At 41.3% G+C, this 26,015-nt stretch overlaps 1 protein-coding gene across 1 annotated transcript in view; it reads right to left on the bottom strand.

The window, feature by feature from the left end:
* Window positions 1–23,460, bottom strand: part of LOC134211870 (protein Wnt-5) — a 114,077-nt gene extending 90,617 nt beyond the window's left edge. Inside the window, exon 1 of the mRNA XM_062689225.1 lies at window positions 21,821–23,460. Within this exon, the coding sequence (XP_062545209.1) occupies window positions 21,821–21,939 (119 nt within the window). The 5' untranslated portion in view covers window positions 21,940–23,460. The remainder of the gene's footprint in view (window positions 1–21,820) is intronic.
* Between the last annotated feature and the right edge of the window lie 2,555 nt (window positions 23,461–26,015).

The following is a 26,015-nucleotide window of genomic DNA, read 5'->3' as shown; positions in this document are numbered from 1 at the left end:
TTTATTAGCCTTTTGAAATTGGTATGAGATATTAATATATGGATAAATATTAATAAAACCGAATTACTATGCTTCAAGCCATTTGAATGTGGAAACAATTAATCCTGTGTTGCTCCTGTTGAAATATAATAATCCACATTTGAAACAAAACATAACGATTTATTTGTAACTGATAGAGAAACATATGGATGCATATAAATATTAATTTTACCAGAATTTGGAATGACTGGTCATCGATTTTACATGGCACCAAAAAAGTCATTGGCTGCAATAAAAATCACTCTCAATATCATCAAGGCCCAAATCACGGCGTGAGTCTGTTCGACACTCGACGATGTTTTTTTGGTTGTATATTGTGACAAAATGACTAAAGGCGATTAGCTGGTGGTTAAGTATTGACATGCTTTATTACCGTCGTGAGAATATTCCTGAGAAACCTTCACGGGAGCAAGACTTAAGCTGAAGTCATTTTTATAGAAGTAATCGCAAGTGGGATTAACCCACAAGAAATGATTGTTCACGAACGTCGGACTCCGAGGTGCGGTCATCTTTTCCCTAATGGAGGATTTTTAAGCTTTGATGTCATCTTGTTTGAGACTTGACATTCAAACTTTGGGATGAAGTTTTGAATGGGCATGTCAAATATTTAATGGATTAATAGCATTGAGTTCAATTCTGCCAATAGATTTGTAAACAAATGTATTTGTTACAGGAATCATATTTGAATGTTCATAATCAAGTTAAATGAATAACAGGTAGTGCTGGCATGCTAAAGGATTAGTGACAAAAACGCATTTTATCTATATTAGTTTCAAATTTAGTAATTTCGAACAAGACGGATTGATCGATCAGAATAATTTTGAATAGAAAATAATAGGGGAAGCATTCACCATCGAGTTATTATGGAGCGACCATTATATTGCTGTGGCTAAGATAAAAAAAAGCTAAATTTAGGTGTGTGGAAAAAACAAACTAGTAATTAATTATTCACAGAATAAACGTAATAGTTTATAATGAAATACGCTGTTTTTATAAATCGAAAACTCAACGTTATTCACTCTCGAAACGTGTAATTATTATTCGGCATTCTTTCTCTATATTTGTTTCCTAACAATTGACAGTAGGGATCTGACATTAATTGGAATTAATCGGTCTCTTCTTCTCTTCTCTTCTCCATGACTCTATTTTCCAACTAGACTTGGCCTAGCTTTTCAACTTAGTATTCTATTAGCATGATTATGTATCTTGTGTGGCAAGTACAATGGATACACTATAGTACATATACACTATTGTACATACACTATTGTTGGGGCAGCAGGGACTTTGTCCAAGGGCTTGACGACCCCTCCCCATGGCCACTGCGGGTTAGACCGGGACCATCGTCCCTAACCCCTAATCCCAAGGCGTCAAGCGACCCGTGCCGAGGGGATGCATGGCCAGGGGGGTGAAATAATAAACTAGGCCTTTAACGGAGCCTGTGGGGTACCTGGGCACTCTCCACAGTAATTGTCCCTTACCGCGTCATGCTGGGCTCTGGCGTGGTGGACCTCTTTTCCCGAGCAACTCGTGGGACCAAAATGGAAAACCAAGTCAATTCTTCAATTAGTGGTAGTAGTGTAGGCGACAACCCCTTCGCAAGAGGTGGGTTGTTCAGGTTGTACAGGGTTGTTGATTTAAAAAGTTATGGCATTGTATGGTAGATTTGTACTTCCTGGACCGGATTTGAACCAATTAGAACCGGTAAACGGATTTACCGAGTACTGCTTCAAAGGCCAATCTTGGGAAATAAATAAAACCCATCATGTGGCATATAAAACTTCATGATTGCAAAAGTTATGACATGCTATGGTATTTTTGTGCTTCCTGGATTATATTTGGACCGATTGGATTCGATAGTCATGTTGACCGGGTAATAGTTCAATGGTCAGTTTTGGAAAATACTCAAATTCCATCATAAGGTGTATCAAACGTCATGATTTCAAAAGTAGTGGCATTCTAATGATAGTTTGATCGATCCACCTTGCTCGCTGTGCACCTCGCCTTCTTGTTCCCATCGGATCGTTGTCGAGAACCATTTCACTGGAGTTATGTCCGACATTCTTGCTACGTGCCCGGTCCACCGCAGTCTTCCGATTTGCGTGGTGTGAACGATGGATGGTTCTCCCAACAGCTGATGCAACTCGTGGTTCATTCGCCTTCTCCACGTACCGTCCGCCATCTGCACCCCACCATAGATGGTACGCACACTTCTCTTTCGAAAATTCTCAGTGCGCGTTGGTCCTCCACGAGCATCGTCCAGGTCTCATGTCCGTAGAGAACTACAGGTCTAATAAGCAATTTGTAGATAGTCAGTTTGGTACGGCGGCTAACTCTATTCGATCGGAGCGTTTTGCGGAGTTCAAAGTACGTACGACTTCCTGCCATGATGCGTCTCCGAATTTCCTTCCGGCTTCCTCCATCCTATCAAAGCTCCTTGCCATGATATCAATGTCGGTAAAAAGGCGATAGCAAATAACTGGACGGATCTCGTGAAAATCTTACAACACGTATCAATCCCTGCCCTTCGTATTACTCCCTCCAATCCTAAGCGATGTTGAATAGCAGACACGAACAACCATCACCTTGCCGTAGCCCTCTTAGCGTTTCGAAAGGACTCGAGAATGCTCCTGAAACTCGAACTACACACATCACCCAATCCATCGTCGCCTTGATCATTGTATCAGTTTATCCGGCAATCCGATTTTATGCATTAACTGCCATAACTGGTCCCGATCGATTGTATCATATGCGACTTTGAAGTCGATAAATAGATGATGTGTAGTCACGGCTCCTGTGACAGAACCTCATCCACCCAAACCTCCTGGTCAACTCTAGGGGCTTTGTTGTTTTTCAGCCGGCCGATCTCCTCCTGGATTTCCTGGAGATTTGGAGTCCTGTCGTATGTCCTGCGCGCGTGCTCCCAGGTTCATTACTAAGTCTCCACCGTTGTCTGCCACATCGCCATTCAGGTGCTGTTCGTAGTGCTGCTGCCACCTTTGGATCACCTCACGCTCGTTCGTAAGAAAGTTCCCGTTTATGTTCCTATGCTGTATTCTTCTCTACCACTAACTGCATACATTCGCTGTCATGCCAGTCGTTTCTTTGATCCGGGGGCACCGTGCCAAGTGCAGCGGTTGCGGTGCTTCCAATGGCGGATAGAATATCTCTCCGGCTATCTTCAAGAGACACTGCGCCCAGCTGCTCTTTCAGCTGTTGCGCATAGTCTTGGGCTAGTCTATCGTCTTTTAACCGCCCAATGTTTAGCGGTGGCGGACGACTCCCACGCGTATTCTACACCGTCGAGAGTTTTGAGCGCAGACATACTTCAGCGAGGTAATGTTCGGACTCAATATTCGCACTGCGGTAAGTGCGTCCGTTCGTGATGTTGGAGAAGAATTTACCGTCGATTAGAACGTGCTCAATTGGGTTTTCCGTTTCATGATTGGGTGATTTCAATGTGGCTTTGTGGATATTCTTGCGCGGAAGAAAGTGCTTCTGACTACCATTCTGCGGGAAGCTGCAAAGTTGATGCATCGTTGGCCGTTGTTGTTCGATACGGTTTGTAGACTATCCGGTTCGATAACCTGTATATTCATGTCTGTCTGTTTAGCGTCCTACCTAATCTGGGGAGGGATCGTCAAGCCCTTGGATATAGTCCCTGCGGTCCATAATAGGGCATGATAAGGTTTGCTACCTGAAGTACCTGAAATTTGAATTTATTCTGCTTCTTCTGGTGAGAGTTGCAAAAAATTGTTGAAAGACAAAAAAATACTGCCTTTTTTATTTTCGTTTTTGAAAGGGGGTTGGTAACGGAAGAATTAAAAATATTCGGGGGGAAATGATCGCTCTCCAAGAACTCGCTTTGATAAAAGAAGGAAAGTGCTTTTTTTAGTATTCTTCCTCCAAAATACCCAGATTTTTCTACTTGCTGTGAGTATTCATGACTGAAAAGCGGGCTTGGTAGTCATATGACTACTGCTTCTGCCTCATATGCAGGAAGTCGTGGGTTCAATCCCAGGTCCGTTCCATTCTCCTACTTTGTATCTTTCTCTATATTTCTCATGTTCTAGCAATCGCTACTTCCATACCGTTTCTACTATTCCTATACCTTCAACTTGAGTATTCTAACAGTAATCTGCTAGAATTGGAAATTAACTATAGAGCTCGTTTCCTACATCCAATTAAAAATTCCTTTAGTTGCCTTCTCCTATATATCACATTGGCCAAGCAAAACATCTGTTGGTTCCCTGTGCAAGAACAGCTGATCTGGTCATAATGGAGTAGCAACTACGAGCAGTCAATCAAGCTCAACCTCAAGCTTGCTGTGAGTCTTCATGACTGATTTTTGTTATGGAATTCGAGAGTATTTTGCAATCTTAGAATTTGTTGAATTTTTCATTGGCTTTTATCGATGAAAATACACGCACTTAGCTCAAAGTAGAATGGAGCAATCGAAAGCAATACCAAGACAGGCAAAATAACAGCAATTTTTTCCTGCATTTGGGGAGTCTTGATCTTCTTTCTAGGATGTCTATGCAATAAATATTTTTTAGAGCCAACAAATCATCAATCATCAATCAAATGGTACGGCAAATGCTGGGTAAAGCGTACCATTGGTACTTCGCGTACCTGAAGGAATAAAATAGACCCCATCTCGCGGTTCTTAGCCTCTTACCCAGCAACTCCTATCCCTACCTCCCCGCGGTGCTGGCCGGGATACGAGCAACCTTAGGGAAGATCGGGTAACCAACCCCGGTGGGAACTATGGTCGTATGCTGACAGGGAAGGGGGGTTTGCTCCTCTTCGGAGGTGCAAATCTTATTGAGCGTCTGTTCTCCATGTCAGGATCGGCTCACAACAGCGTCTGTTCTCCATGTTAGGGGCGGCTGATCATCGTCCGAGTGCCAGCGAGGGACTCTAAGTGAAACTGTGCACCATGGTCCACCGGAAATAAGGACATTAGGAATTAGGACATTAGGACATTGTCAGGCCCTGCAAGCCAGCCTTTAAAAAATCATAAGCAACGAACAATCAACAAGAGAGTACGGACCGGAACCATCGGCGAAGACCACTGCGACGAAAAGGGACTAGCGATTGGAAACTCGGTTCGTGGAACTGCAAATCTCTCAACTTCATCGGGAGCACACGCATACTCGCCGATGTGCTCAAGGACCGTGGATTCGGCATCGTAGCGCTGCAGGAGGTTTGTTGGAAGGGATCAATGGTGCGAACGTTTAGAGGTAATCATACCATCTACCAGAGCTGCGGCAACACACACGAGCTGGGAACAGCTTTCATAGTGATGGGCGATATGCAAAGGCGCGTGATCGGGTGGTGGCCGATCAATGAAAGAATGTGCAGGTTGAGGATCAAAGGCCGGTTCTTCAACTTCAGCATAATCAACGTCCATAGCCCACACTCCAGAAGCACTGATGATGATAAGGACGCATTCTACGCGCAGCTGGAACGTGAGTACGACAGCTGCCCAAGCCACGACGTCAAAATCATCATAGGAGATTTGAACGCTCAGGTTGGCCAAGAGGAGGAGTTTAGACCGACTATTGGAAAGTTCAGCGCTCACCGGCTGACGAACGAAAACGGCCTACGACTAATTGATTTCGCCGCCTCCAAGAATATGGCCATTCGTAGCACCTACTTCCAACACAGCCTCCCGTATCGGTACACCTGGAGATCACCACTGCAGACAGAATCACAAATCGACCACGTTCTGATTGATGGACGGCACTTCTCCGACATTATCGACGTCAGGACATATCGTGGCGCTAACATCGACTCGGACCACTATCTGGTGATGGTTAAACTGCGCCCAAAACTATCCGTCATCAACAATGTTCGGTACCGACGACCGCCGCGACCTAGAGCGACTGAAGCAACCTGATGTCGCCACTGCATACGCGCAGCATCTCGAGGCAGCGTTGCCGGAAGAGGGTGAGCTCGATGGGGCCCCTCTTGAGGACTGCTGGAGTACAGTTAAAGCAGCCATTAACGACGCAGCGGAGAACAACATCGGGTATATGGGTCGAAGTCGACGGAACGATTGGTTCGACGAAGAGTGCAGACAGATTCTGGAGGAGAAGGACGCAGCGCGGGCGGTCGCGCTGCAGCAAGGTACCCGGCAGAACGTGGAACGTTATAGACGGAAGCGGAGACAGCAGACCCGCCTTTTTCAGGAGAAGAAACGCCGCCTGGAAGAAGCGGAGTGCGAGGAGATGGAACAGCTGTGCCGTTCTCAAGATACACGCAAGTTCTATCAGAAGCTCAACGCATCCCGCAAAGGCTTCGTGCCGCGAGCCGAAATGTGCCGGGATAAGGATGGGAGCATCTTGACGGACGAACGTGTGGTGATCGAAAGGTGGAAGCAGCACTACGAGGAACATCTGAATGGCGCTGAGAGTACAGGCAATGAAAGTCAAGGCAGCGGAGGAGATGACTACGTCAGTTCAGCGGACGATGGAAGCCAACCAGCCCCCACCTTGAGGGAAGTTAAGGATGCCATTCAACAGCTAAAGACCAATAAAGCAGCTGGTAAGGATGGTATCGGAGCTGAGCTCATCAAGATGGGCCCGGAAAAGCTGGCCACTTGCCTGCACATACTGATAGTCAGAATCTGGGAAACCGAACAGCTACCGGAGGAGTGGAAGGAAGGGGTTATATGCCCCATCTACAAGAAAGGCGACAAACTGGAGTGTGAGAACTTTCGAGCGATCACCATCCTTAATGCCGCCTATAAAGTGATATCCCAGATCATCTTCCGTCGTCTGTCACCGTTAGTGAACGAGTTCGTGGGAAGTTATCAAGCCGGCTTCGTTGACGGCCGCTCGACAACGGACCAGATCTTTACTGTACGGCAAATCCTTCAAAAATGCCGTGAATACCAGGTCCCAACGCACCATCTGTTCGTTGATTTCAAGGCGGCATACGACAGTATAGACCGCGTAGAGCTATGGAAAATTATGGACGAGAACAGCTTCCCTGGGAAGCTTACCAGACTGATCAAAGCAACGGTGGATGGTGTGCAAAACTGTGTGAAGATTTCGGGCGAACACTCCAGTTCGTTCGAATCGCGCCGGGGACTAAGACAAGGTGATGGACTTTCGTGCCTGTTGTTCAACATTGCGCTAGAAGGTATCATGCGGAGAGCCGGGTGTAAGAGCCGGGGTACGATTTTCAACAGATCCAGTCAATTTATTTGCTTCGCGGAGGACATGGACATTGTCGGCCGAACATTTGCAAAGGTGGCAGAACTGTACACCCGCCTGAAACGTGAAGCAACAAAAGTTGGACTGGTGGTGAATGCGTCAAAGACAAAGTACATGCTTGTGGGCGGAACCGAGCGCGACAGGGCCCGCCTGGGAAGCAGTGTTACGATAGACGGGGATACCTTCGAGGTGGTCGAGGAATTCGTCTACCTCGGATCCTTGCTGACGGCTGACAACAATGTTAGTCGTGAAATACGAAGGCGCATCATCTGTGGAAGTCGGGCCTACTACGGGCTCCAGAAGAAACTGCGGTCGAAAAAGATTCGCCACCGCACCAAATGTGTCATGTACAAGACGTTAATAAGACCGGTAGTCCTCTACGGACATGAAACATGGACAATGCTCGAAGAGGACTTGCAAGCACTCGGAGTATTCGAGAGACGGGTGCTTAGGACCATCTTTGGCGGTGTGCAAGAAGACGGTGTGTGGCGGCGAAGAATGAACCATGAGCTTGCCCAACTCTACGGCGAACCCAGTATCCAGAAGGTAGCTAAAGCCGGAAGGGTACGATGGGCAGGACATGTTGCAAGAATGCCGGACAGCAACCCTGCAAAGATGGTGTTCGCTTCCGATCCGGCAGGTACGAGACGGCGTGGAGCGCAGCGAGCGAGATGGGCAGACCAGGTGCAGAACGACTTGGCGAGCGTGGGGCGTATCCGAGGATGGAGAGATGCGGCCTCGAACCGTGCATTGTGGCGTCAAATTGTTGATTCAGTGTTATCTGTTTAGATGTTAACTAAATAAATGAAAATGAATGAAATCATCAAATCTGTCAAATCTATACAAAAACCCAGATTAATCCACCTAGCGTTGGTGGTGCCTTTCTCGCATTTAGTTAAGACACCAACCTTATATGGGGTTTATATGGCCGGTGTATCATTTTCTTCATAACTTTTAAATGCAATGACCGATCGTTATAAAATTCAATAGTGATCAACAAGGCTTTGTCCCCTGTCGAATGAAACTTGTTGCGAGAAAATCGATTAAAGATTACTATACGGAAAGTTGTCTAATGTTTTTTATAGCTTTTGTGCACACACATACATACACACGGACTGACAGACATGTGCTCAGCTCGTCGAGCTGAGTCGATTGGTATATAATACTATGGGTCTCAGAGGCTTCTATAAAAAGTTCGTTCTCGGAGTGAAATGATAGCCTTTCGGTACAACTTAGTTGTACGAGAAAGGCAAGAAGAGGCCTAGGAACAAATTAGTTTTTTTTTAATTTCTCCGAATTTTTGTTTAGCATAGTTACGGTGTATGTATACTTTGTAGATTAGATACTAGTGATACTCATGTTTTTCTTTTGAAATCGTTAATCAGATTGCTATCAGAAATCGAAGTGGTCCTTGATTTCAATCTAGGATAAAAATCACAAAAGCATGAGGATTACTACTCCTGGCCATGCCCATCTTCACCATAACTTGGGAGGGGAAGGAAGTGTTGATGGAAGCGCACTTACTTAATGAGAGGCCCCCGACTCTGCGATACCCTCATAAGTACCACGGAGTTGGATATTGGGGAAGGTATTCGTTGGGTCACGATTTTCCTGTAGCTGACAATGTGACCGTGGTAGATCTTACACCGTAACACACCACGCAAAGGTGTCTACCCAGCGTTACGGGGAACAAATTCTGTTTGGGTGACTATTAAGGGATCAACTTAAAATACAAATACAATAAATTGTGATGGAATTTTGACATTTTTATGAGTACCTACAGATAATTTAGCATATTCATGGCTTTGTGCTATGAAAAATTAAAGCATTTGGTCATAGATAGGTTAAGTTATTAAGATTTTGTGTGGTCACTAAAAAAATCTTTGGGAGAGTCCAAACACACAAACCTTTCTGCAAAACAAATACGGTTGTCAATCTAAAAATAACTCACCACCACATAACGATCATTTGAGTAGAGGATTTATACCAAAAATTCGGTTAAACAAAACTTCTTTGGTTATCGATAAAACAGGGGAGCTCAAATCTCCCCATCTTCCGCTACATGAAACTCAATCATGGAGCATGGAGTGCTGAACAATCGCACAGCAGATGTTGAGAGGTCTCAATCTCACAGTCACAAAAGCGACAGATATCAGTTTGACTTCTGTTTATCTTTTTCAAATGATATCTGGCTAGACAATGACCTGTGAGCAGACCAATAACTATTTTCAAAGAACTTTTTTTCAGATTTAGCAATTTATTTGAAATTTTCATGTTTGGAGTGATGAACTGTTTAGATTGTCTTAAGGCCTTTGTAGCGATCCAACTCGACTGTATCGTTCATCCTCCCATTTATTTATCTCCATTTGTATAACACATTTAGAAACTCCGCAAAAAGGTTCGGGTCCTATGAAGTGGACACCTGAACATTGTCTTGCGAGTCTTTTTCGTTTCCTTCGATGCCACAATGGCCTGGCACCCAGTACAAATATACCTGGTTGGACATAGCTAGTTGTTTCAACAATTTTATAAATTCCTAAACTAATGTAGACTGGCATTTGAATGATTTTAATGCATTCATAGCTGCCTGGCTGTCTGAGAATATACAAATCCGGGTATGTCTGAATTTTCTTTGCAAGCATACGAATGTGCATTCCAAGATGGCAAATATTTCTGCAAGGAAAACAGTAGTCTACTTTCCCATTGGTATAGATAAGTTAAGTCCTGGGCCTGTGATTCCTGCCCCAGTACTATCATTCATTTTGATCCATCTGTTTAGAACAACATAATCGATCCTGGAGGAATATTTGGTCCCCCTAATTCCCATATTTGGCGGTCTGTTTGAACTAGGGTGGTCGGTATTGGCCATTTTTAACAAATACCGGTATTCGGTATTTGGTGCAGTCAATACCGGTAATACCGGTAGAATACCGGTTTTTGGGAAAATATCAAGTTTTACAAGAAAAACTTTTGATTTGGCCTTTTGGATGAAAAACAACATTTGTTGACAAACTTCAAATGTTAAAATCATTGCTTGGTTGAGCTTGGCAAAGCGAAACTTAAGTAGACATAGCACACTGAGCAAATCATCTCCCAATCCGCATTGGATTTTGTTGGCAATGTTGCCAACTACTGAAAATTTCCTCTCTGGTTCAACCGAAGTTGGACGAATGGTTCCAAGACCGTCGAAAATCAGTGTCAACTACTTGCCATTAATCCCTCCAGATTCATAGTAGGAGAAACCCTTACGGATTGCATGCAAGTGTCCTGGCGTCAACGCATTTGCCACCAGCAGTGTTTTGCTCTGCTACAGTCTCTCCACAAGTTGTTAGATGAACCAGAAAAATTATCCATAGAGGCATCTTCGATCGGTACGAAGGTCAGGTATGGTCGTTGTCTCAGTTTCAACGATCGCATCAGAAACGATGAGACCAATAATTCGACGCTTCAAGATCCCGTCCGCTTGCTTAATCAAAGTAGATGGATGTCTTGAAGAAAATGACAAAATCGATTCAGATCAATTGCTTCACGGCAGAATTATTCAAAAAAGCGAAAAGATCGGTGTATTCTGATCGGCTGTCTTGGATTTATCCCTTCAAAGCATATAGACTAAGTAGCGGAAATTTCTTTGGCCTAATTTGATAATTGTTCCAACATAAATTGGAGCACCCCGTCAGCTTCATATAGAGTGCTGAATTCACAGCAGAGAAGATCCACAGCAGCTTGAACAAATTTGAGGGCTTGAATTATTTCACCAACCACCAAATAATCATCACTGAAGTTAAATTTGGAATAAAGCTGCAACTCATAGATCCGTTTGAGCATAGATCATTTTTTATTTTATCGTGAACTTGGGCAAAGTTACTCATGCACGCATTTAATTGTTGTTTTTTTTTTGCACGATGCTTTACTGTTTGTAACCGAATATTTGTCGCACTATTCTGGGTCGTACAATAACCGTATATATCCAATGGATCATTTTAGGTTTGAGTCCCCATTTCTTTCCATAAGTTTTATTACTTATCCATAGAGCGTTTGTAGCTTTGTTAACTACTTGTTCTATGTGTAAGTTCCAATTAAGTTTGTCATCTAAGATGACACCTAAGTATTTAACACTTGACGAACTGTCCTATCAATTGTCAGGCCTTTGAGCGTAAACTTTCTTCTACGAATGAATGAAACTAAAACAGTCTTTGCTGGATTTATAGTTAATCCTTCGTTTAAGGTTAAAATCTATGGAAGAGCATATTATTTCTACGCATATGAGGAACATAAATTCGCTATGTTCAGAATCGGAGAACAAATAAAAATCACACAATGATTCAGATGATTGAGTCAAGTCCTGATTGAAATTCTCATATTTTCTTCATATTTTACTAGACCCCTAGCATCTCGTTTTGATCCCAATAGGTTTAACGTCTTAGGGGCGATAAAAAATGGACTTTAGGGATTAGATTGGCAATCCTACACCTTTTCTCGAAAGGTTAATTGGAGACCCAATAATAATGCAACTTAAATATTATTATCAAAAGTCATTCAGTTCATTGCATCTTCAGGCTCTTTAAAAAATCAACAAAACAGGTGTTTGAAGAAATTTCTGACATTATTATAAAAAGGTGGAACAGAAGGTGTTTCAGGTTTGATACTGTTGTACACGTAGAGCTTTCCCGCCATCGTGTTCCATTGAAACAAATCCTTCATGAGATAAGCTTGCGCGCAACTAGGGTGAACTTGCATCTCATTAAACTATTTGCGAAGTTGTTCTTTTTATCGTTTGTTGGATATACACATTTGAATAAAATCCAACCGCATGCCTACTTGCCACTGTATACCTATTCGGTGGGTTTCTTGTACTTCGAACGTTTGCAGATGAGTGGCGAGATATATGAACCCTTTTCAGTCCCTTTCAGTGAAAGGTAACCCTATTTAGTGCATACGTACGAACGAACGAGTTGAGCTTTGTTGATAAAATGTGGGTTAGTTTCTCTTGGTTGAATGGATCATGGCAGCAGGCAACTCCTCGTGAGCAGGAGAAGGATGAAATTAATATAAATGAATGGAAAAATCTTTTTTCGTATATCTAAGCGCACAGATGTTTGTACAGCTGTGCACACAGGATACTGTCTGACCGTCCAGAAAGCTTCACCTCGAAGTCATGCTTGGGAAAGGAACGAGTTCTGCTAGTGAGCTTTGGTTATCAAATTTAATTAAATTAACCAAATATCGCGACTAATGAGTTGGGTCCATTGTGTGTGTCGAGTGAAAAGATAGTGACTTATTTGTCCTATTCCTTTTTTTTACACAGCTACATAGCCGGGGAAGGTTTAAAAGAAACACAACGTAAGTAATATGTGAGATCTACAATTTTTGTTTCGTAATGGAATCACAATGGACTAAACAATCGTTGCTCATTCAATAACTGACTACATCAGCATGTCGCCATAACATGGCTACGATGATTTATACGGCTTAATGTGTATTGAACAATGAACAGCAAAAAATGCTGTTAATTCATGGTCAATTCTAGACCAACATTTGAAAAGGGCGTAACAGCCAAAATTTATTTCTTTTGATTCTTCTCCTACATATATTGCTATATATGTAGACAAAGAATCAGAAGGAATACTTTTTGGCTGTTACGCCCTTTTCAAATGTTAGTCTAGAATTATGTTTGAAAGTTTATGAAGATAGTGTTTCGAATCATCCATGATTCGCCGCAAGGTATCAGTATTACACTAAGGTTAGATTAAACGATTACATCGAGAAAGGCATCCGCTAGGTGGCTATTACTTTATGACTTTATGACAGCTTATAGGTGACTTTCTCAACGTTGTGTTTTTGATGAACTCCCGTTGTTCCTAATCGAGAGATTTCTGTGCTGTACTAATGCAGGAATTTGTATGTATATCATGTAACTAGCAGTATTGAGATTCAAAATTCAAAATTCTGAATTCAAAATCTCAAAACAAGCATCGAACAATGAACATTCTTGCAAGAGTAAACAATCATTTGCGCCCGTTTGGTTTTATCGCATTTTGGGACGATTAATTCCTCGACAAATTAATAAAACGATGCGAGTACGCATGAAAAACTCAAACACAATGGGCTCCTTCAAAATCGCAAACGAGTTTTGTGCGTGTGAAAGCTCGATGTTTCAGATCTGAAAATTATTTTCTCAACACTGCTTGTTTTATGCACAATGTTTTTTTTATGTCCACAGAAATTGATGAAATATTAAAAAAATGAATACAGCTTTAAAAGTTTAAGCTGATGAAAAAAACCCCAGAAGTAAAAGTGCGAGTGTGCTACAAACTAATTGATATAAACAGCAAGCTTATAAAAGCTATGCAAATGAAATACGATTCTGTGGTGAATATTTGCATTTAGTATAAGTAAGATAAAAACCCAGATTATTCCTTCGAATTGGAGCGAAACAGTATTATGGTCATAACTTTTGTGCTCATAGTCCGATCTGGCCCATTTTCAACATGAAACAATTGGAAAAGAATTCAACATTGAATGCACCCTGTTGCGAGCAAACTAAGTAAGGATAAGTGTCAAAAAAGTGAGTCACATTTTTTGCGCACGCACTGACATCCCCTCAATTCTTCGATCTAAGACGATTGGTAGTAAACTCATCATTTTGATATTTCGTTATGAGGCGTAGAAACATAATAATTCAATATTCGAATGGTTAACACTTGTTGTTATTAATGATATTCTGTCTTGAATTCAAATGTTAAGCAAAGACTACGAACAATAATGCTTATAGGTCAGTGGTTGATATTATTTTCTATCCCATCCCTTTGATCGAACTTTAACCATTCTCGACGAAGGCTTTGCACATCAGCTATTCACTTACGACCAGCATCCATTTAATTGAGTAAATATTGGAAAAACGGCAGCACAGTGTTTGCTTCCGTTTTAATGAATTGCATTTGTTAATTGACTGCAGTTGAGCGCAGCGTTCCATTCAGCAGCAGCGTTCATGAATATTAGACTGGCTCACATACTAATGATGCGCTACAAAGTTGTGCAGTTTGTCTTAGGAAGCTGGAAACTGTTTCGATTCGGGGTGCTTCGGAAGGTCGGATTGTGGCCAACCGATTGATTACGGATGAAGCCGCCGAGGGAAAAATACCCAAAAATAAAACCATTCTGATTCAGTCTATACGATACCCATCAAACTTCATGAATTTCAAATGACATTGCTAATCTGCCATTTTTGGTCATCTGGCCACTATGTAGCCGATTCCGGAAGACTTTGGGACACCCGGGATAGCGGCCAAAAATAGAATCAGTGCGTACCAGGCAAAGGACTTTATGAATATGCCATTTTTGCTTTATATTTCAACTCATCTGGCCACTTTGGTACCGGTTCCGGAAGACCCTGGAGGACCCGGGATAGCGGCCAAAAATTGAATCAGTCCGGACCAGGCAATATGGGTATCAAACTTCATGAATTTCAAAGGACTTTCATTTTTGTTTTAACTCATCTGGCCACTTTTTAGCTGGTTCCGGGAGATCCTGGAGGACCCGGAATAGGGTCCATAACTTGAATCAGTCCGGATCAGACAATATGGGTATCAAACTTCATAAATTTGAAAAGACTTTGCGAATTTGTCATTTTTTTAATGTTTCAACTTTTCTGGTTACTTTTTTGCCGGTTCATCTGGTCCGCACTGATCTCATTCAATGCCGCTGATCCGGGTCCCCCAGGGTCTTTCGGAACCGGCTACAAAGTGGCCAGTTGACTGGAAAGGAAGACCAAAAATATCATATTTGCAATGCCAATTGAAATTCATGAAGTTTGATACTCATATTGCCTGGTCCGCGTTGATCCCATTTATGGCCGCTATCTCGGGTTCCACAGGGTCTTCCGGAATCGGCTACAAAGTGGCCAGATGAGTTGAAATAAAAAACAAAAATAGCATATTCGCAAAGTCCTTTGAAAGTCATGAAGTTTGACAGCCATATTGATCCTATTTTTTAACAGCTATCCCGGGTCTCCCAGGGTCTTCCGGAATCGGCCACAAAGTGGCACGGCTTCATCCGTAATCAATCGGTTGGCCACAATCCGACCTTCCGAAGCACCCCTCATGATGCTTGGAAATAGTGATAATCATTTTGTGTGAAATTGAGGAAAATTATCTCGTTTCATTCGACAAATCTCATTGTGGTCCCAAAAAATGGTCAATTTGACCGTATTTGACCCAGTGACCCCCCGGGATAGCTACGGCTACAAGGACATTTCCGATTCTAGCAACATGTTCCGGAAACTAGAAACCTGTACGAGTCCAATGCTGAAAGAATTAAGCAAATCCGTCAAATATTCGATGAGCAGTGGCACTTTTAATTTGAATTTCTTCACTTGGGCCTATACGGGTTAAGCAAATGTTAAGACAGTTACATATATATAAAAAACACTTTTGAGGAAGTGGCCAGCTGTGTGGAGGAATTCTAGTTCGCTTAATTGTAGAATATTGCCGAATCTACAATGACTGTGGATTACACATCTGCAACTCCATCTACGTTTGGCACCAGGTTTCAAGCTATACTATTCTAAAAGTGGGCATTACATTCTGGATGATCCCTCATCTGATAATGCTCACACAGAGATGATAGATAGTTTACACGTTGAAAAATGTTTTTTTTTGCGAAAAACTCGTGAAGGTCTTACGTTTGCAAACCAGAATAATATACCACGCGTTCACTTTTTCTAATGTTATTTAAAACCTTAAATTCTCCAAAATTCCCCAGTTACAAAATATGCAGAACAAACCTTTGCCCTTCCTCTGTCTAACTCAGGGAGAAATTGATCCCCATTTCCCCCCCATTCAATCATACAGGCAAGAAAAACAGTGATATCTCTGCAATCCACCAATGTATTCACTCGGTTGTGTAACCAAAACGTGCATTTTTTATGCTCTAAAACTTTGTAGAAGATGTAACATTGATAAAAATTTAAACTAAAAAGTTACAATTTTTATATTGATTTTTAAGGGTCACCCTAACATTATTATTTGAAATTCTCACAGCCAACGATGTACAACAATGGTTTCCTCAGCAAAGAGCTTCAAAATTAAATAAGGAATAACTGTCTTGAACATCGTACAGCGCTAAAATAAGAAATATAGAAGTTTTTTTTCATCTCAAAATGTAGTGGGACCACCCTATTGCAACCAATTTCAAAATAAAGCTTAAATAATAAGCTTTGACTTTGCTGAAGATTCTGGGTTCCTAAAATATCATCTTCAAGGTGAAAATATTTTTTCCTCCTAATTTCCCTGCGTGGCCCATCTTGCAACGTGAAAATTCCAGAAATTAATTCACGTTTTGATTTCATTTTTTGAGCGCAATAAAATTTTGAAGCGGTGACAACAGTGCTTAAGGGGATTATATAACAGAGCAATAAATCGGCCATTTTTAAAACCAAATGCTTTTTTCCATTAAAGTCGGTGAAACAATAGAAGATCATTTGCTACCTAAAGCTGAAAAATCGACTTTAGTTTTTGCATTATATAAAAAGTATTATGTCAGATTTTGACTTGTAAAAATGAGCTTGTTGAATCACCTGTAGTTTTTTATTTATTTATTTTTATTTTATTTATTTAATCTTCAACTTATTGTTGTACAGATTGAAACTTATACTATATGGAGGATCCTTCGTTTATATGTAGACTTACTTAAGCCGAAATCATACACTTCACTGGTTTCATTAAATGCACGGCAGCACAAAGTCCACGGTTCGTTAAAGCTATAGTTGGTGCGACGGGTAGATTGCCAAAGGAGCGAGTGTTGACGTAGTTGTCGTTGAGGAGCATGAAAGTTTACTTGGCTTAGAAGAGCGCTGCATTCAACATCCCCGTTGAGAAGTCCATAAACATAGAGCCGTTGTAGAAGTTTTCTCCTAGATGCCAATGTCTCCAGAGAAATTAGCCGGCATCTTTCTTCATAAGGTGGTAAGTTGGCGAAATCATTCCAGGGCAGCACACGTAAAGCGTATCGGATAAAATTCCGTTGGATAGCTTCTATTCGGTCGGTTTGTGTGACGTGGTAGGGTGCCCAAACAACTACAGCGTATTCCAACAGGCTACGAACGACGCCACAATATATATATTTGAGCGCATAAACATCCTGGAAAGCGTTTGTATTCCTTTTAACAAAGCCTAACAGAGCATAAGCTTTAGCTGTTACCGTCGTGATGTGCTCATTGAATCTCACTTTTGAGTCTATTACTACTCCCAGGTCCTTGACCGTGCTAACTCGGAGAAGATTGTTGTTTCCCATTGAATAATCAACATGCAGGGGATTACGCAAGCGGTTGAAAGAAATGACACTACATTTGGAAATGTTAACCTGCATGCCATTCAGAGTGCACCAGTAAAGGAGAGAGTCTATGTCTTGCTGGAGTGCACAACAATCAAGATTAGATCTAATCACACGAAATATTTTCAGATCATCGGCAAACATAAGTTTCGAGGATTTCAGACGAGTTGAGAGGTCGTTGACAAATAGGATGAAGATTAATGATGGTATTTCGAAGCTGGGCGAACTGATTCCGTTGATACTGATGAAGGCAGAGCGATCAATCAAATACGACTGCAGCCATTGTGTAGCCCAGTCCGGTAGTCCCATACGTTTCATTTTGTCGACAACGAGCCCATGAGGAACCTTATCGAACGCCTTGCTAAAGTCCACGTAGATGCAATCGACTTGTCGTCTTTTCTCGATTGACTTAATCAATGAGTTGACAAACACCATGAGGTTAGTGGTTGTAGATCGTTTTCGCATGAATCCATGTTGATGCTCGGTAATCATTGGGCGAATCGCGTGGTACATAACATCATAGACCATTTTTTCGAGCACTTTGGGTAAACAGTTTAGAATAGAAATTCCACGATAATTCTCCACGTTATGTATATTCCCCGACTTGTGTATAGGTGTAATTGATGCAACCTTCCACGCTGACGGGAACACTCCACTGTTGAGGGAACGGTTGAATATGATTGAAACTGGCGAAGCTAAAGGCGCAGCAAATTGCTTGATGAACGATGGCGGTAAACGGTCAGGGCCGGGGCCTTTCGAAGCATCCACATATGAAAGAACTTTCTGGACTTCATCAACTGAAACATTCAATTGCGGCAGATGAATATTGTAATGTGCTAAACTACTCATCCAATCCCGATGTTCTTCAGGTGAATGAGCAGGGGGGACATTCGAAAACACGTTCTTGAAGAATTCAGCGAATAGGTTGGCAGCACCTTCCGCATTATCGGCGTTGGTTTCCTTGAAGTAGACATTCTGTGGGATACCGTTATTCCGTCTAAGCTTTTTCACATATGACCAGAACGACGACGGATCCCGTTTTGCATTTGATTCGTTGCGCTGTATGTATTCGTAGAAAACTCTGTTCAGCTGGGATGAATAGTGCTCCTCCATATTTCGAAGCGATTCCTTGTTAACCTCAGTCCGTGATTTGAGAAAACGTTTCCTAACTTTTCGCAATCTGTTTCGGAGGTTGCGAAGTTCAGGAGTCCACCATGCTTGATTGAAATGTGTGCGGGACCTTTTGCGACGAATTGGAGTATATTCATGGATGGTGTCAAAAATAATACCATAAAACCGGTATACAGCCTCGTCCACATCACAATCCGAAAAAATCAATTCCCAGTTTATCGACGCTAAGCGGGCTTGAATTGCAGCTTCGTTGCAAGATTCAAAATCATAATAGCAGCAGTCTTGTCCAATGTCGTTAGTATTGCGAATGTAGTCAAATTTAATTATAAAAGGCTTATGATGAGCGTCAATTTTTAAAATTCCGTTTGGTGATTCATATAGTTCGATATTATCCGCGTCACTAACGAGAGCTAGATCGAGCAATCTGTCATTTACATTCCGAATATCCTGTATCTGCTGTAATCCGCAGGAAAGAATAGTCTGCGTCAAAGCTACTTCCTGCTCGGACGAAGCGTTGACAGGAATGTAGGAATTCATATCCGAATCAAATTCCCACGAAAGCCTGGGTAAGTTATAGTCTCCTAGAGCGATGACTGTATCTGTGACATCAGCCATATCGCACAACTGTTGAATGCAAGAACCATGGTCGGAGTAAGTGGCGGGTTCAGAGCTCGGTCTTATGTAGATACAACAAATGTAGACAGACTGTGTTGGCAAAGACAGGCAAACTGCTACTTGTTCCAAACTGTTGGCGTTGACCAGTGGAACTAACTTACACGGGATATGCTTCTTGACGCCGATCAATACGCCTCCACCACGCTGCAAATGAGAAGTGGATGGATTCCGGTCGAGACGATAAATCACGTAATTGGATGAGAGTTCAGAGTTTAGAATATCATCACCGAGCCATGTTTCGGTTAGTGCAACGACATCATAGTCGCAAGATGAAAGTGCCAAGCGAAGGTCCTGAGTTTTAGTCCTCAACCCACGAACATTTTGATAAAAAACTGTTAAGGGAACTGCGTTTTGGGAATCAGGGTGAGACTTTGCATGACAAGGAGAGATTGTATTAGTAACACAGTCTACTGGCCTGTCTTCGGTGTTTCGTCTGTGGGTAGCTGTTGAGATTTCAGCAGAACCGGCATTAAAAAATCACGTCTTCTGCTAGTATCCTCGAACTCTCGAAATCTTATACCAGCTGGCCATGTATCCAAGCACATGGCTTTGGATTTCAAGTCCGATGGTATTCCAATTTTGTACGATACGAAGGAGAGGGTACGTACGTCCTTACCACGAGGAACGAGTTTGACTACAGAGGCATCTTGGGTTTCCAGGTTAGAATTCACCATGCTCGATACTGTTTCCTCGGTTACATCCGGATGGATATTTGATAGGTACAGCCAAAATTTGGTGTCGTCTCCTTGTTTAGCAGCAATAATATTGGATTGTGGATTAGAAGCTCCAGTACCACAGAGAAGCTTCGTAGGGCGTTGTAAAATACCCTCATCCCCATTCTCAGCTTCACGTTGCCTTTTGTTTCTATTATCGATTTCTATTAGTTGCTACACCATTATAACCGGACCAGCTGGGACATCTTCAATGTGCAAGATGACTATCACGTAGCAAATATTCAACGCGTTGACTCATTTGTCTATGATAGTTGTGAACAGGCTTGCCATGAACTCCTTGCCGAGTGGAAAATGAGCAAGAGTCAGAGTTTTTTTTAGGAGCAGGTATTAGGGGTGCGCCACTCACTCTCACTCACAGCTTCGAAACTGCATTTACGAATTTTGGCACGAACAAAGCGTCGTCGCTCCGGAGGCTCAATGAGTGCTTTTTCACTCGAAGCCACACTCGTATGTGTTCTTGCTTAGGTTTTCACACTCTGTTTTTCATTCCTGAGAATTCGAGCGCAGCATTTTGCTGATGATAACTTTATCTAACTATAGGCTAGTTTGAGGAGTTTTGTCAAGTCTAAACGTGAATCTGATATGTAACTGTTCGGTCTATGCGCAACTGCGTTGCCAAATAGTTGGTAAACATTCACAAAGTGAAATTGGCATGTCAAAGACTTAACTAAGCCAAAACAATTCTGTTTAGACACTAATCAGCTAAATAGGAGAAGTGTATTAGTTTACCTATAATGCGTTGCTGCAATGTGGATTGCACTCCACACATAATGTCAAATATTTCCGCTTGAAAGACAGTTCAGTGTCTACCCAGTGTGTGGGACTTTCCAATCTTAGCTCACGCGAGTAGACGCCTGCGTCTGCTCTCCTTTCGAGAGGGAGCCGTCAATGTAACAATCAATGATGTTCGACAAACTTCTTTCCAAACGGACATCTTGCCCGCAAGGGGAATCGTGTTGAAAATGTCCTACACTAATAAAAATCCACTCATTTTTATTGGCAAAAATCTAAAGAAATTTACAAATAAATTTTATGTGTGCGTTAATAACCACCCGCTATAGGAGAATCCACATAAAGGTTATTAGTTAATGAGGGTTATGTGTGTTTCCGCATATATGCTATGCAAATTTACATAGCCGTTATGTGGGAAATGCTATAGTCAAAATTTATGTGTGCCACAAATAATGGATATGATTGGATTTTTAACAGTGTATAAAATCAATTGCTAACGAGTTAGAATTCGCTTGGAGCAAGGACAGTTTTGTCCCAATTAACCATCAGCTGTAACAACTAAGTAAGCATGCTGTTACAATAATGAACTGATTCGAGGGAATATACTTCATGAAACATTCCTCCCTGTTACATTAGCAATATTTAAGTACTCATGACCCAATGTAGTCTAAAATAATATTCACACTATAAGTTTATCACTTGATAAAGAGTATCTTGATATGAAACATCATATAAATTATTCGCAGTGAAACTTAGATGAGTGATTTTTTATATCAAGAGAGTGGTCAAGTGATAAAGATTGTAGACTGAATAGGCTATAATACAATTTCAAAACTTAGAAGCTTTGTGCTGCTCTGAAATATCGTTGAATGATGTAAACCCAAAAACTCTGTAAAGCACGCGCAACTGTTTTTTTTCGGAAGAATTTAACGAGCGTTAGATATTTGCCGAGGTACTTACATCCATGTCGGAACTCCTTGTCCGTAATTATGTCCGTAGCCACAATGAATGGGAACAATTATAAAGAGAGCAACAAGAATAATCCACAGATTCATCTTTTTTGTGTTTGCGGAGGCCATTTTCGTTTCACTTTGACTGCTGCTTTTCACTTTTCTCACTTCTTTTTGATGCTCTCAAAACTGTACAGAAATTTACCACCTTTAAGGTGTTTTGATGCCGAACATTAAACCAACATTATAATTACATTCTACAGCCAAACTCTCTCGGTCTCTTGTTCATTTGTTGCTGGAAAGCACAATAACTTGATTGAAATATGGATAATTTCTTTTAATTCATTACTCCGTGATCTTTATATTTTCCTTTTTGATGCACTTTGTTCCGGCAAATCCCGGCACTGATCATGGAAAGCACTTTACCACGAGGGAATTATTAAGATCCAGCAACAGCATCAACAACAAGATGCTAAACACAGGCTGGTTGTGTGCGTTTTTGGCTTATTCACGTATCCACGCAGGCAGCATACGAACTCCTTCTATCTTCGCGATCCTTCATTTATGCGAAGTAAAGTTGAGCCTCAGCCCCAGACACGGCGGCGAAGCTGAAAAGCTTTGCACAAAAAAGCCTGCAGCATCCACGCCGACGATGACGACGAGAGGACCACTGACTGTTGGATTCAGCTCAGAGCACTTTGCCAAGGCGGCTGCTGCAGAGATTCATGAGCTCAACGGTATTTCTTCATACAATTACCAGCGACGCGTTATACCTTCGTAATTAATTGTACACATTTCGCTTAATTCGATTTATTTATTTTTTGCACACGTTCTTAAGTGACTTTTCACATTATGCATATTTCTTACTGTTGGGTTGAATTCGTTTCTTCAAGCGGTTGGAGCTGTTCGTTAACTGCCAACAGCACTCTACTCAATGCACGATCACTGTACGATCACTTCATGTGGGTATGTATCTTCGAACCAGTTTCGTTTGCTTTGATGAATTCGTCGATTACTCGCTACCATAGGAAAAATTCAGCGCTGTATCAATGAAATCGATATTACTATAAAAACGCTCACATATCAAGAACATCGGCGGCGGCGGCACGATCAATTTCGGCAATGTTCTATTCATCAAAAGCGCGCGCGAATCGATTTTTGATGATGCTCTATTTCCAGATATATCTTCTCCAATGTACATCACAGTAAACTCTTTTCATTTAGTTTTTATTGCGCTTTATTGCCTTTGCCGTACGGGTAATTAATTTCTTCACTCTCCTCCTTCTGTTATACTTTTATAGCGCTTCAAATCAACATGTTATTATTTTGATTTGATTCCTCCATTTTTCATTCACTTTTGCACCGCTCACTCCCTTTGATTTCTGATCATTGAAATGGACAAAGCAGCCGAAGTATGAGGAGGAAGGAAAGTTAATGTTTCCTCTCTGTCTTTTAATTCCTACTACTTGCGCTCGTACACATCCATAAACAACGGTCGGTTGGCCTTTGGCGGGCTCGAAGACCGATTCAAAAGCACAAATCACTGATCACCACCGTGACACACGCTAAGCAGGAACGCACCTTTCAATCTCGTTAGGATATCTCAAGTTACAATGTAGTCCATGCACACCCTTCCGTTCTCAACGATGCTCAACCACGAACTGAATGGAAGAGCTTGATTTCAACATCGCCGTGAATCTGTTGCGAAGTGTGTGATGAAAACATAATTCATCCCCTCCAACAGCATCATATGCTGGAAGAAGCATTAATTCTCTCATGTTCAAGGAGGGATGGAATTAGAGTTCAGAGCCGCTAGGTTCCAGATTCCTATTAATAGTTTTTCGTTTTGGTTTGAATATTGGAGAATATCCAGCTTTTTACGCTAGCCATAAATCAACTAGGGTAACTTAATTTTGACACTAGCTGTGTACAACGATTATGGCACAATTCATGTTACCTAGGATACATACCAAATTGTTTATAAGGCGAAAATTTTCACCTTGTTTATTTTGAGCAGAGATTTTGAGTCATATTGTATTTACAATGTCGTCAAAAGTTTATAATTCATTGTGCTTTATTGCATTTTCATTTATTCTATTGTTTCAGATGGAAAACATCAAATAATAATAATGTCCAAATAATAATTCCATACAAAACACCGCCACAATATTTAGCTGGAGGCTAGGCTGAGAGGATATTCATAATTTTAAGACAGGCACATTTAAATCACTTCAAGGAGGAGTTTGGAGAATACCTCTATTGCAAGTCATCTTCATCACTTCTGGAATTCATTTTTTATGCAAAATAGGATATAATGTTTTCGCCCCGAAAACGAAGGTCTGGCTGTTAATAAATCTCATTCCTATAAGAAAATTAAAATACATCTTCCCAGAGGGAATTGTGAAACGCATCTTTTTTTAGAAGAACCAAAAAAGTTTAATTTTAACCTTTTTTATGAAACTTCTAGACAAAAGTTCTTTGTGAAGTAACACACCTGGCACCTGAACCTGGTATTAAACCACAGAATTAAACACATGTCCTTCGCACTGATACAATTTCTCTGTACACCCATTAGCCTGTCGTAGATACAGGAAAAAAATGTTGGAGGAGACTTTGAAGCAGTCAGGATCTAATAAACGATCACCTGTTGGGTTTTTGTTGTAGAATCCATATAAATTCTTTCGCATCAAGCGGCAGAAGATTCGATTATGTTGATTCAACTTAGACGATGTTTGAAAGCAGGGACATAGAAATATATGATACGAATGCGTTGAAAATAGCGTTTCATATGTGCGAGATTGACTTTCTTCGTCTAATTAGTAAATTCCTGCATACGTCTACTATCGATCTCATCAAAGCCTCATCAATTGTGGTGCTTTTAGAATTCCTTATCTGATGAAGAATTTGAAGACGCTGTGGTGAGCTCTCACGACAATCGAACATTTTCCTATTTCCGTTTGACACCACTGCATAGTAAGTATTACGCATGACGGCTATGGAAAACAGAAAATAATTGATTGTAACTACTTTTGATAACATTTTCTTCCGTAATCTGGAGCTTTCATGCGTGGTCACCGATATTGTACAGCAGGGTTTAAAGGAACATTTAAAAATTGGAGAAATCATCAATCAATATTGCACCTTCAGTGGAATCAGTGGTTGGCATAAAACTGTATGTTTAACTGGAAAGTATTTTTAGTGAAGCGTATCCAGTCAACAATCTGAAATAATAAAAAGATATTAGAAATACGAAGTAATAATGTAAATTTAAAGTTATTTGAATCCGATTTCAACCCAAAACAACAAATTAATTGACATGAAAAACATTCGTCATGCTTCCAAGGCAACTAGGATTCCGCTATAAAATCTGTACACAGCATGTGTCAAAATCAATTGCCATAGTTGATCTGTGGCTATAATAAAAATCTGGATGGTTTGTGATGCGATTTAGTTACAAGTTTTGTATCATATGCCAATACGTGATGTATTTTCCATAATTTCCATAATAATACATGACTGATTGACGCGACAAATGAAGAAGAATGTTGAAAGAAGAATTGAACTTGTGGCAACACGGCTTGTAGTGGATTAAACGGTGATTTCGCGCTCCGTTATTATTTGCATTTTTACTGTGAACAAACGGAGATTATTACTCAAAAAAACTTGTAAAACATTGCTTTCTTTGTGAAGATAACGCTGGTGTTATTATAATTGAACATAAAGTTGATAGTATAAACATTTTTCGTGTAATTTTGTTGGCCTATTTGCTACTACTTAAACTACATTGCATGTGGAGTGATTGTGTGACTGCTGCTGCTGTTGTGTGCGACTGTTGACTACATTCGATTATATACCTGGATCTGTTTTCAATTCCTTTTTTATCGCGAGTATTCGTACTCTGTTCCGTGGCTCGAACGTTGTGATGAAAGTCTGCTCGAATTGTTCGCTGATCTAGTACGTTCTGATCGTACACTTCTAAGGTGGTTTTGCTTTGCAGGCAAGGGCCCATCCTCAATACATGACACTGTGCTCAGACAGCTTGTGTGTATATGAGGCGGCTGTGGTCGGAAAGAGGCAAATTTAATAATCGAACGGAAAGATCTTTGAACGACAACAGCTGCTTGTTATGATAAGTAGTATCGTGGGACCTTTAAATCTGGAAGACAGAAGACAGTCTGGTGTCTAATCCATGTTGTAGTGATTCA

This window comes from Armigeres subalbatus, chromosome 2, assembly GCF_024139115.2.
Source record: "Armigeres subalbatus isolate Guangzhou_Male chromosome 2, GZ_Asu_2, whole genome shotgun sequence".
In the NCBI taxonomy this organism is placed as follows: Eukaryota; Metazoa; Arthropoda; class Insecta; order Diptera; family Culicidae; genus Armigeres; species Armigeres subalbatus.
Note: the sequence above shows the minus strand (reverse complement) of the source record. Positions and strands in the feature narration are given on the sequence as shown.